Source organism: Hypomesus nipponensis, chromosome 23, assembly GCF_054491055.1.
Source record: "Hypomesus nipponensis isolate SF chromosome 23, ASM5449105v1, whole genome shotgun sequence".
Taxonomy (NCBI): domain Eukaryota; kingdom Metazoa; phylum Chordata; class Actinopteri; order Osmeriformes; family Osmeridae; genus Hypomesus; species Hypomesus nipponensis.
The window spans coordinates 19755001-19767500 of NC_140383.1; the positions used below are offsets into that span (position 1 = coordinate 19755001).

General features: G+C 45.6%; 1 protein-coding gene across 1 annotated transcript in view; it reads left to right on the plus strand.

The window, feature by feature from the left end:
• nalcn (sodium leak channel, non-selective) overlaps window positions 1-12500 on the plus strand; it is a 70421-nt gene that overhangs the window by 42707 nt on the left and 15214 nt on the right. The window contains exons 16-26 of the mRNA XM_084689665.1: window positions 6419-6555; window positions 7213-7354; window positions 7501-7574; window positions 8687-8788; window positions 9249-9318; window positions 9459-9550; window positions 9918-10040; window positions 10362-10418; window positions 11030-11150; window positions 11306-11437; window positions 12307-12474. Coding sequence (XP_084545791.1) covers window positions 6419-6555; window positions 7213-7354; window positions 7501-7574; window positions 8687-8788; window positions 9249-9318; window positions 9459-9550; window positions 9918-10040; window positions 10362-10418; window positions 11030-11150; window positions 11306-11437; window positions 12307-12474 — 1218 coding nt within the window. The remainder of the gene's footprint in view (window positions 1-6418; window positions 6556-7212; window positions 7355-7500; window positions 7575-8686; window positions 8789-9248; window positions 9319-9458; window positions 9551-9917; window positions 10041-10361; window positions 10419-11029; window positions 11151-11305; window positions 11438-12306; window positions 12475-12500) is intronic.

Sequence of the window (12500 nt, forward strand, 5' to 3'; positions counted from 1 at the left end):
TTTTAGTGAGCACTTCTCATTTGCTGAGAAAATCCATCCACTCACAGGTATGGCATATCAAGATACAGATTAGACAGCAGGATTATTGCACAGGTGTGCCCTAGGCTGGCCACAATAAAAGGCCACTCTACAGTTTTACTGTATGGGGGGGGGGGGGTCAATTAGGGTTATGGGTCAGTTAGGGTTACCCTAACCTGTCAGTGTTTGCACTACATACACAATGGAGGTGCCAAACATGTAGCTAGGTATGTTTCCAGGCTGTGATATCAACACCCTGTATATTTGTATGCCCATCTACTGGTTAGCTCCTGCAATTCCCACACAGCAGTAGTCTAGAACAGTTAGCTAGCTCTACAATTGACTGGGGCTAGGTCTGAATTGAGGAGCAAAACAGAGCACAGCTGACTTATGCACGCAGGGCGTTGTTACTGACAATTATCGCCTCGAGCCATTTCCCCCTATATAAATGTCAAGCTTATTTACGTTTTTTGTTATCAGATGGTACTATTTGATACTGCCGGTGACAATGTTGTTAGAAGAAGCTTGTTTCAAAGGGGGTTCTTTAAATGAATGCAATATGAGTAGGCTAAATGCTTAAAAATATCACTAGAAGGGAAAAAACTTGTCATAGAAGTAAGGACCATTTTTACACCGGTAGCAACCTATTTGTTTTGATACAACTTTTCAACTAAGATGCTGCTATAGCTCATCACTCCCTCTTGCAGGGGAAATGAGAAGACAACCATTTCATTCTACGCTTCACTCTTAGTATTTTGAATTGTAAATGAGCAGCAATACATGTATGCTTTTAAATCTATACTATCTTCATAAATAATAAGTATGCATTTTTTTAAAAATATACAGAAAATCAGTTGTAAAAATTACAGTTTATAAACGGACCCATCTGCAACCGACACAAGCAAGCACATCCTAAAATTTCCCCAGAAATTGTACCCTCTCTAGTTTAAAGCTTCAATTTGGTGCAATCTAAGATAAACTGTGATTCGCTAAAACCAGCGAGGTGAGCAGACCAAGCTAGCGAACCTGACACGGGTGCTGCTGCAGCTGTGTGCGTTAGCCAGATGTGATACACCAGCAAATTGCTCCTCACATTCAACAGCCAACAATCCAGCAACATTAACCGCCCCCTCTCCCAAAAAGCAAAACGTATCTGTTGAGGAGACATTGTCTTCAGACCTTCAAACAAAAGGACAAAAGAAAAGACAGGATAAAAACAAGTCAGCCTTAAGAATGCAACAAGGGGATGGAAAAGCGTGGGAGTGATACAGTGATACAGTAAGAAATTAGATGGAAAATGTAGGGAAAGAAGATCAGAAAAGAATAAGCATAGCTTGGAGGAAATATATCCAGCCTGAACTCTCCCCAACTTCCTTGAAACTCAATTGCTGTGGGATCATACTGATAAAACCCATTTCAATCTACTTCTCAACTCTACACTACCTCATTATTTGCTTACCTAAAAGTGCAGTATGGATTCAGGCTTTGCACTGTAACTGTACATTTCTGTTCAGAATATGAATTAGAACTAACCAGACTTCATTTCTATCTGGGGCATCAGTTTACCACTCCTTCATTGACTGAGCTGTAAATGACCACTGTTACACACTTGCAACTGAGTGAGGTGGCCTTCTCTTTAACATGGTCTTCCTTGTTCCTGCCTGGTACATGCCTGAAAAAGTACACTAGGTACGCTTGGACTGACACAGCATTTACACCCTGGCCCCAGAGACATTGTAGGAACGGATGAATATGGATAATTACTGAACTGATAAATAAACTACCTTTACAAACATATTGAACTGACAGAGCTGGAAACTTTAGACTGCTCGACTGCTAGACTGCCATACTGCTTCTTTGCCGCTTCAGGTTGTCTTTTTCATGTATTTGAAAGCTCTTCCTGGTTCTTGCCTTGTGCATGCTTGCAAAAAAAGATCTATACAAAAGTCTATTCACAAGTAACAGTAAATATGTCTTGAAAATGTAACAATGTTAAAAGTGCTTAAAACACCAACGCAAAGGGCTTTCCTCTGGAATTCCCATCCTCCTCCTTAACTCTATCTGTGGATGTCTGTAGATGAAACCACACAATCTATCAACACAACAGGGAATTTGTTTTTACATCTCATATATACCATTTCATAGGTCCAAAGGCTTGCTTGGACATCTGGGTTTACAGGTGCTCGATTCCTTGATGTCTCAGTAGCTTTGATGCCTCTTCCTTTTCTCCTGTTAATCAGGGTTATTTTTGTGAGCACCCTATTTTTCTCGGATCTTTAGAACTGTGGGATTGGGGTCTTCTGGTGGAATTGCATCTACTTACAGGGTTTTCAAATTACCTTGAAGTTTCTTTGACTTCCTCTGTGATTGCAGTGTCAACTTTGTTCCATTCAGCCTGTTTGAGAGTATTCAGAGCACCCTCAATGCATGTATTCCAGTTTTTATCCAGCCACTCACAGTATTTTGCACTTTTGTTTGTGCCAATGTCGTCTTTTATCATACTGTGCTTTACCAGTTCCTGATAATTTTCTATTTAGCTTTCATATGCTCACATGGAAGATTTCTAGCCATTTTCAAAAATCTACAATAGCATAAAGAAACACATATTTCTACTTGAGAGCTACAATTAAAGGGTGCTCTCAAATGACCATTGGCAGTAAAAACGAGTGAAATCCGGCTCAAATGTGGTCCCCGTTAGCAAAACACACATAAACACATCTCTTTCTTCTGAGATTTCTTGATTAATACTCTTCAGCCTGGTTGGCCCATGGTGGCAAACACACACCTTCTGTATACACCAACCACACACACACACACACACTTGCTTTTACAGTAAGAACACACATGCACACACACACATCCAGATAACAGTGTAGCTGTGAGCTGCAGTCTCTGGACCCCCCCTCTGGTAAGGGACTGTTTATCCACCCACACAGTCAGGCTGTATGTCTGGATGATGTGGGTAGGAGCAGACGTGTTTGTATGTGTGTACGGCTTCATCTGTGTGTCTCGGTGTTGGTGTAGAGCTGCAGCAGGTGTGTGGGCGGGCCATTCATCAGCCTCCTATTCCTTCTAGAAGCTTCTGAAGACAGGATATGGTTGAACAGTTCATCCACAGTCCCTCTTTCAAACAGGCGTAAACACTGAATGTGTCACCTATCTTCAGTCGTTAAGTCTTAACTGTATATGTCGGAATCCTCAGTCCAATACAGAGATAACAGTCGCTGTATGTCTAGTCCTTAGTCTTGCAACTCTGTATATCTGAAGTAAATCCTGTGAAGACAAAGCACTGTATGGTTTGTCTGTATTGTCCTCACTCTTCTAAATGCATTCTATTGAGTAGCCTTACTGTCCTTTAGCAAAGAATACCAAACATCCACACTTCTTTTAAAGCCTTCCACTGTACCATTCCAGGGAACAAAGACCGTTTATAGCCTCCATTTGAAATATTCACTTCACTCAGTCACCACCTCCAGCAACGTCGATCATGATAAACTCTAAGGCCTCATCTGAGATTCTTGTGGCCTGGAGCAGGATGACTCACCTACGTGTCAAGGCTGAGACTAAGGAGCTAAGGGTCTCAAAGGCTCAGTGAAAGCAAACCACAGCACAGTTCAGATCATTGAAGAGTTTCTGGGTTCTGTCAGGAGATACTGTCTCTACGCCACCCGCACAGTCAAACTCGTTCTGAGAATGATCTCTAGTCAGGTGTGTTGGATCTCTGTGAAGGTGCTTTTCCCTCCACCCCCTCCCCCTCCTTTCTGTGTTCAACGGTAATGGTAGCGTGCGTGGTGAAGGTCAGGGATGGACCTCTATTCCCCGTTACTTAGGGAGACCGTCCAGGGATCCCTAATCCAAAGCTCCACGTTTGCTCAAGCCTGAAATTGGTTGAATGGTAGGTAGGTGTGAATAGATCTCCTGGGAGTGTTTCATAGGCTGAGACATTACTCTGTGACCCATTGCTGCTATGCAAAAGGCCTATTACGTTCTGTTTATGCTGACTGTCCCGCTCAAACTGTTGTCAACACACACACACACACGTCACACAACATATGCACGCTCGCTACTCCATGTCAGACGTGAGAGAGCCTTGACTGACGTTGTGTGGGCCGAGTGATCAATAAAGACCTGGTAAATTAAATGGCCAGGTGCTTTACACCTGAGCGCCTGCTTATACGTGTGCCTAATCCATCACATGTATTGATCAAGATCAATGGCCAATGCTGTTGCAGGTTCAGTTAATAGTCGTCAAGAGGGACCTTAAGGCCACATTAGGTTCCAAACCTGGGTCAGTGCAATAAAACACATTATCGCTATCCTAAACAGAACAACATGGTGCGTTGCGGTTTAATGACTATTTGGACCTGATGAGGAAAGAGAGAGCTTGTGTTACAGTGGTTTAATTCTGCTGAACTGTGCTGACCTGGGCTCTGCTAGACCAGGCAGGGCTGGGCTAGGCTAGGCTTGGATATATTTGACCGGGCTGGATTGGGGTCTGTAGAGCTAGGCAGAGATTAACTGTCCTGCTGGAATGTGCTGGGCTGGGCTCAAATTGACTGGGCTGGGTTGTACTGGGGACTGGGTTTTGCTGGACTGGTCTTACATTTACATTTAGTCATTTAGCAGACGCTCTTATCCAGAGCGACTTACAGTAAGTACAGGGACATTTCCCCCCGAAGCAAGTCGGTGAAGTGCCTTGCCCAAGGACACAACGTCCTTTTGGCACGGCGGGGAATCGATCCAGCAACTTTTTGATTACCAGCCCGACTCCCTCACCGCTCAGCCATCTGACAAGGTACTGCTGGACAGAGCTTATCTTGCCTGATCTGAGCTCATCTGATCTTATCTTCATTAGGGCATATGGGACCAGCAAGATTCTCTCTGAAAAATGTGTGTGTATGTGTGTGTTTGTGTGTGTATGTGTGTGTTTGTGTGCGAGTGTATGAGTGCATAAGCGTGTGCATATGAGGCGGTGTGAATAATAATATCTGCCCAAACAATCAGGTATGGATCCGAATGACTCCTATCTGCTTCCCACTTTCTTCCCGAGGTTTCCTACTGCAGTCTTCAGGACTCCTGTCTGTCCGACTTCCTTTAGAAGCTTGTCTCAAAGTGTCCAAAGGCTGTTGTTGGTGAAGGACTAGCTTAATGGAGTTAGGTTTGCAGTGTGGAATACAACAATGTCTGATTGAATGTCTGACTGTCTGATGGCAGACAATAGCCGCCACAGCTCATTAAACAATTGATCGCTTAATCATAATTTTAACCCTGCTGAACTGGCCTACACATTATTAACCACCTTAACACACATAAATACACACACACACACAAACACACACACTCACCCTGTGCCAAGCTAACAGACTAATGCGGGTGCATCAATCATGATGCACATAACCACTCAAATTGAACTAGCCTGAAGGCTGGGGAAGGACACACACACACACACACATTTCAGTGTGCCAGAGAGGGAAGGAATTTGAGAGATTATCACACATACACCCACATTAACACAAGTTAGGATGAGACACACACACACACACACAGTTACACAGTATTGTGTGCTGGCCTTTGTCTGTACTGAATAGTAAGTGGTAATTCTCTACAGAGCCAAATATGTTTTCCTCTAATCTGGCATGAATCATATTAACCCCACCCTCCTAGACAGAGAATAGCAGTATCCCTTTTATATGAAACTATGTTCATTTAATTGGTCTAATTCATTTCTATTGTCTTTTATTTGACCTCCCTGTGATTCCCCCTACAGCCCTTTCTGCAGTCTTTCTCAGCCCTCCATTATCTTGCATGAAATGTAATCTGTTTCTTTTCTTCTTTTTTCCATTGCGTCTGTCACCCCTTCTTTAATAAAACGTAAGTTGGATCCCCCAAACAGTGGGGCTGGTCTCTGTGCTTTACTGAGTGTGTGCGGTAGGTAAGTCTGCTGCTGCCATCTGTAGGGCAGAAATTGAGATAGCTCCCGTTTTATCCTCTAATTCCCCTCCACCCCCACCCCCACCCCCCCCACACACACACAGTCCTATCATTATTCTCCCGGTCTAGCTGCAGTGCGTCTCTTTAAACCTTCCCCAGTTGGTTCAGCTCTCTCCAAGGCTCTGTGAGTTAGCAAGTGAAGTGGAGTCCTTCCCTCGTCCCTTTCATTTTCTTTCTCTCTCTTTCTCTCGCCTATGTCTCCTTCTCTCGAACCCGAACATCCTCTCACTCTGTCTTCCTCCCTCCATCTCTTCCTCGGCTCTCTAATTGTCTCTCACCCTAACCTTAACCGAAACCGTGTCCTCTCTTTCACTGTGGCTTTGAACAGAATCAATCAGTTCACTTATAACTCTTTCTCTCCATTTATCCGTCTCGCTCTCTCTCTCTCTCTCCTTCTCTTTGTCTCTAGCTGAAGCAAAGTGAGGCCAATGCGGACACGAAGGAGAAGCTTCCTTTGCGCCTGAGGATCTTTGAGAAGTTCCCCAACAGGCCGCAGATGGTTAAGATTTCCAAGCTGCCCTCTGACTTCACCGTCCCCAGGATCAGGTGCCCATTTGCACACACACACAAATACACACCTGGACCAAACAGAACCTGTCTGTCTGAACTATACTTGTTCTTCCGATCCCAGATTAGACCCAACCCCCCCCCCCCCCCCCCCAATCCGTTCCCTCCTCCATACACACATAATTGTATTTCCTGTTAAAGATAAAATTGGTCATATTTTAGGGGGGGGGCCAGCCTATACATATGTTTTGTAAGATGGAACAGGATGGCTGGAACACAATAGGCTGGAAAGTAGCGGGCCCCTCCAAAATTAGAAATTGACATTCCCCTGGCTCTGAGGTATCTGTGTTCAACTCTTAGAGGGCCTCATTAGCTCCCACAACATCTTTAAAGTGGATAAAACCTTATTTTTCCTGAATCATTCCTTTTGTACCTTTAAAGAAGCTGATTAGTGCACAGCTGGGTCTCTCTCTCATCATCCCAGACGGCCTCCCCAACTCCATCTGCTCCCTCTTTTAGCTTTACAAAACATGCGTGCACTTTGCGAGTGGAAAAAAAAAAAAATAGTTTGTGTTCCATGTCTCTGGCTGAATGTTCAGTGTGCAACCTCTATGTTCAATTTAAAAAATGCGTGTTCACACTTACAGTTTGGTAATACGCTGTCTGTGCTGTGGGTGTGTGTGTGTGTGTTCATAGAGAGAGCTTCATGAAGCAGTTCATTGACCGTCAGCAGCAGGACACCAGCTGTTTGTTCCGCCGTCTCCCCTCTGCTTCCTCCTCGTCCTGTGACCATTCCAAACGCTCCGCCATCGAGGATAACAAGTACATTGACCAGAAGGTAACCGTGACAACGACGAGTTGTGATGCACATTTTAAGGGTGGACCCAGTTAGTACATATTGGAGTCATTTTTATAACGTGTCTCGGCTGAACTTCTGTATCGGGTATCCTTAGCGGATGTAACGACAACCCTATTTCCTTTCAGCTGCGGAGGTCAATATTCAGCATTCGAGCTCGCAACCTCCTGGAGAAGGAGACCACCATCAATAAGATCCTGAGGTAAGACCTCAATCTATCTTTCCTCAGTCGGGTCCTGAAATAAGACCAACACCTATCCTTCCTCAGTAAGATACTGAGGTAAGAACTGCAGACTTCCGTCTTCTTGTGTAGAGTCAGTAACGTCTTTCTGCTTCCGAGCAGAGGAGTAGATGTATCCGGCTGACAACATGTAGATCTGAACCCAAGGACTGTCGAAAGCTCTTGTCCAATCTGGCCTGTCACTTCAGATTTAGCTGCGGTTTCAGTTTAGGGAAATGTGATGTCCGAGTATTGTTTGTCCCAGGCCTTGGCACGGAGACTATCTCGTTATCAAGCTCACGGACACACACGCCTGCACAAATTATGGACCTCGCTTCTATAATGGAATAGTTTGATAAAGGTTTTGCATGGACGCGTTGGCACTGACTAAAGATTAGCCTCTCCCCACCGTGCGTGTCAATATGTATGGAGGTGTGGGAGGATGTGCCCTTGTCTGTGTGAGTATCGCATTCATTTCCTCCCTCTCCTCAATTTAGCCGCCAGACATTGCATCAGTAGTCATTGCACGTCCTCTCCGGTCTGTTCTATCTCCGCACACACGCACGCACGCACACACACACGGCCAAAGAGTAACTAATCACGTAGAGTGGCCATAAATAGGGTGAGGACACACTCTTGAAGCCCAGAGCGTCATTAGCTGGGTTCCGGTACATGACTCTGCAATTAGCCAGGGAGCGCCAGCAGCCAGGCTGCAATGATGGTGCCCACATCAGAATGGCACCGCGGGTGGCTGCTCTGTCCAGTGCTGGCACCCTGCTGAAAGGTTACACACGCACTTGATGCCTGAGTCAGTCATCAGTGGCCCAACTGGTGAAGCTGTGCTACTAGCCATTTGTGCCATTCGCTCTATTATCATTCGGGGTTGGAGGCGGAGGGGGCGGGTGGATTATCTGCTGCATGAACTGTGTGTCTCTCTTCTAGTGTATCTATCTGTAGATGTACAGGAGAATTGTGTGTCTTCCTGTGGTTTTGCCACATATGGTGCTTTCAATGCGTGTGGGAAGCAGGTGTGGGTATGTGGGAGATAATGTGTGAGGTGTTAGTGACTGTGTGTTTGTGTGTGCGCTGTCCAGAGCCTGCACCAGACAGCGTATGCTAAGCGGGTCCTTTGAAGGCCAGCCTGCCAAGGAGCGCTCCATCCTCAGCGTCCAGCATCACATCCGCCAGGAGCGAAGGTTTGTCACGCGCACGCACACACGCGCACACACGCACACACGCCCGCGCACACACGCCCGCACACACACGCGCACGCACACACGCCCATGCACACACACACACGCACACACGCCCACGCGCACACACATTCGCGCACGCACGCGCACACATTCGCCCCGCACGCACGCACACAGGCACAAACGAGTAGAGTCATGCCCTCGTCTCTCTCTCTCTTTTCTCTCTTTCTCTCAAGTTTTCTCTCTCCTCCCCCCCTCTCTCAATGACATTGAATTCAACATGCTTTATTGGCATGAATGTTCAGCTCAGCCACAGGCCACAGCGAAGGGACTGTGATTATAAACATATCATACAACTTCATTACTATCATCAATCACAAACAGTCATTCAATTATAGTTGAATGACATATGGCGAGATATTTCAAATGTACCAAAGCAAAACTTGCCGCGTCTCTGTCTCAGGTCTTTGAGACATGGTTCTACCAGTCAGAGGATCAGTAGAGGGAAGTCTCTGGAGACTCTCACCCAGGATGTAAGTGTTCGGTCTTTGGGGGGTCTTTAACTGTCTTTAATCTGTGGATTGCTCTGTGTGTCACCACAAATCCGAATTGTAGATTTGAAGGAGGTTGCAAGTGAACGCATGCCCTTACCCCAGTTGGCTTCTCCCCTTAGCACTCCAGTACGGTGCGTTACCGCAACGCTCAGAGAGAAGACAGCGAGATCAAGATGATTCAGGAGAAGAAGGAGCAGGCCGAGATGAAACGGTAAACACACACGCCCAGACTCAAACATCGCACACACACACACACACACACACGCATCCGAAAGCAGAATCGGGCCTAGACACAGCTGGCAGTTAAGGTAGCGTTAGAAGAATCTCATTACAGACCCATCTCTTTGAAGAAACCCATCAGTGTTGTGTGTGGGTGTGTGGGTGTGTGTGGGTGTGTGCGGGTGTGTGTTGCTGAAACTGAACAGGACAGGACAGTAGTACCATGCACTCTATATTTATGTGTGTGTGGTTGTGTAAAATCCATGAGGAGGACCATCCCTACTTTGACAATGTATCATTATTGTGTGTGTGTGTGTGTGTTTGTGTGTGTGTGTGTTTGTGTGTGTGTGACTTTACAGGAAGGTCCAGGAGGAGGAGTTGAGAGAGAACCACCCATACTTTGACAAGCCTCTCTTCATCGTGGGCCGAGAGCATCGTTTCAGGAACTTCTGCAGGACTGTAGTGAGGGCTCGCTTCAACGCGTAAGTACTGAAGAAAAAGATCACAGCCAGATGGTAGTAAACAAGAAAAGCACTAAATAACGACCATATTGAGTACAGTGGTACTATAGCAGTGCTCCTTTAGTACTCCATTAGTTACAGTTTGTACTACCTATAATGGGACTGTATTAGTATTAAATAAATACTTAACACATAAATATGAAATTAGTTATATTGTATTTACTGCAAGAGAACTATATACATTAATAATAAAAGAGTAATTTGAGGGAATAAGGTGATGGAATTTCTGGGTGTTTTTAAGGTAATAAACGCTTTTGTAAATGTATTCGTGTTCGTGTCCAGGTCTACAACAGATCCTATCACCGGAGCAGTGAAGAACACCAAGTATCACCAGCTTTAGTGAGTCTAATTTCTTTTAGTAATTCATATTGATTTACAAACAGTGGATTATCTATTTGGAATGCCAGACTTGATTCATCCAAAATCGGCCTCCCCTTCCTTCTGAGAGTGGGGAAGATTGAGAAAGCTGCATAGCTGTGAAATAGATTTTTTTTCTTCTTTTTTCGCAGTTACATAATGTGATTGGGATTCTGCAGGCCTCGGAGTCAGATTATAAAACAGAGAACATTTAATTTCTATCAGATTCTCTGGGCGCCAGGGGACTGCAGGAAAGATCCTACTGTGAAAAAAGATTGGGCCGCAGTGTTCTCTCTCCCTCCCCCTTTAAGAGCAGTCCTTGAATGATCCCTCTGTATTGATGGGGAAGCGTATTTACGGGGGGGGGGGTGAGTGTGTTGGGGGGGGGGGGGGGGGGGCTGGCGATGGAAGGGGCGATAGAAGAGGAAATGTTGTCGAAGCCTGGCCTACTTAAAGTCAGTACTGCGGTTGAGGAACTAGGACTCGTTGTGTGTGTTCAAATCGTGCGTGTGTGTGGATGCGTGTGCGTGCGTGAGCGCGCGCGTGTGCGTGTGCACATGTATGAGTCTGTTTGTCTCTCCATCTCTCCACAGTGACCTCCTGGGGCTGGTCACCTATCTGGACTGGGTGATGATCGTGGTGACCATCTGCTCCTGCATCTCCATGATGTTTGAGTCTCCCTTCACGAGGGTCATGCACGTGCCCACCTTGCAGGTGACTCGAACACGACGAGGAAGAGCACGGCAGGAAAACCACTGGGCAGAATAGACCCTAAGGCCCATGCTGCATTCGTTCATCTGTCCAGGTATAGGCGTGCGTGCGCGCGTAGGGAGTGTGCGTTTGTGACGGACTCACAACGTCTGTTTCAGATTGGGGAGTATGTGTTTGTGATCTTCATGAGCATCGAGCTGAACCTAAAGATCATGGCAGACGGCCTGTTCTTCACCCCCACTGCCGTCATCAGGGACTTTGGAGGAGTCATGGACATCTTCATCTATCTGGTAAGATCACACCATGGTCTGCTCTATCAGAATCAGAATCAGAAGGAACTTTGGAGGAGTCATGGACATCTTCATCTATCTGGTAAGATCACACCATGGTCTGCTCTATCAGAATCAGAATCAGAAGGGACTTTGGAGGAGTCATGGACATCTTCATCTATCTGGTAAGATCACACCATGGTCTGCTCTATCAGAATCAGAATCAGAAGGGATTTGATTCGCCATGAATGTTTGCACAAACAAGGAATTTACTTTGGCAGGGAGGTGCACACAGTAAACATATAGGGATATTGAAACTTAAATATGTGGACTAACTATACAAAAGGAGCAAAGTCTAGCTAATACTAAGGGGGTCTAGCTAATACTAAGGGGAATAAAAAATAAAATATAAATATATAAAATATGTCTGTAGTACTGTAGTGGATGTTCCCCACTGTGGTCTGCTCTATCGACCTGGTGGGATGTTCTTCACACTGGAGAGAGACAGTGTCTTCTGACTGTACATATTTATGGTTATGTTAAAACCCATTTCTGTAAAAAAAAAAAAAAAAAGTAGACGTCTGTCTGGCGATTGCTTTTTAATGACCGTAAACAACGTTTCAACTTGAATTCTTCTGAATCATAATCATCTTCATTTCCATGCTTTATTCATCGCCGGTTGTTTTTTCAGGCCGCTATTGAAAACAACTCTTGTTTTGCTCATCATGTGCCCGGGGATTCATTTCATGGGCTGGAATGTGTTATTGCATCGAAAACAGAAAGAAGGCACAACAAATCCAAGGAACCAAGTCACATCTAGTCACCTCTGTCTGTTAAACAGCGATAAGATCATCTCTGTCGTTTTCTTTTGCCCCTCCTCTCACCTCCAGCTGGGCCTGATTTTCCTCTGCTGGCTGCCCGACAACATTCCCCCAGAGTCGGGGGCCCAGCTGCTGATGATGCTACGCTGTCTGCGGCCCCTCCGCATCTTCAAACTGGTCCCGCAGATGAGGAAGGTGGTCCGGGAAGTCATCAAGGGCTTCAAGGAGATCTTCCTGGTCGGTGGTGCGACATAAACAAACAC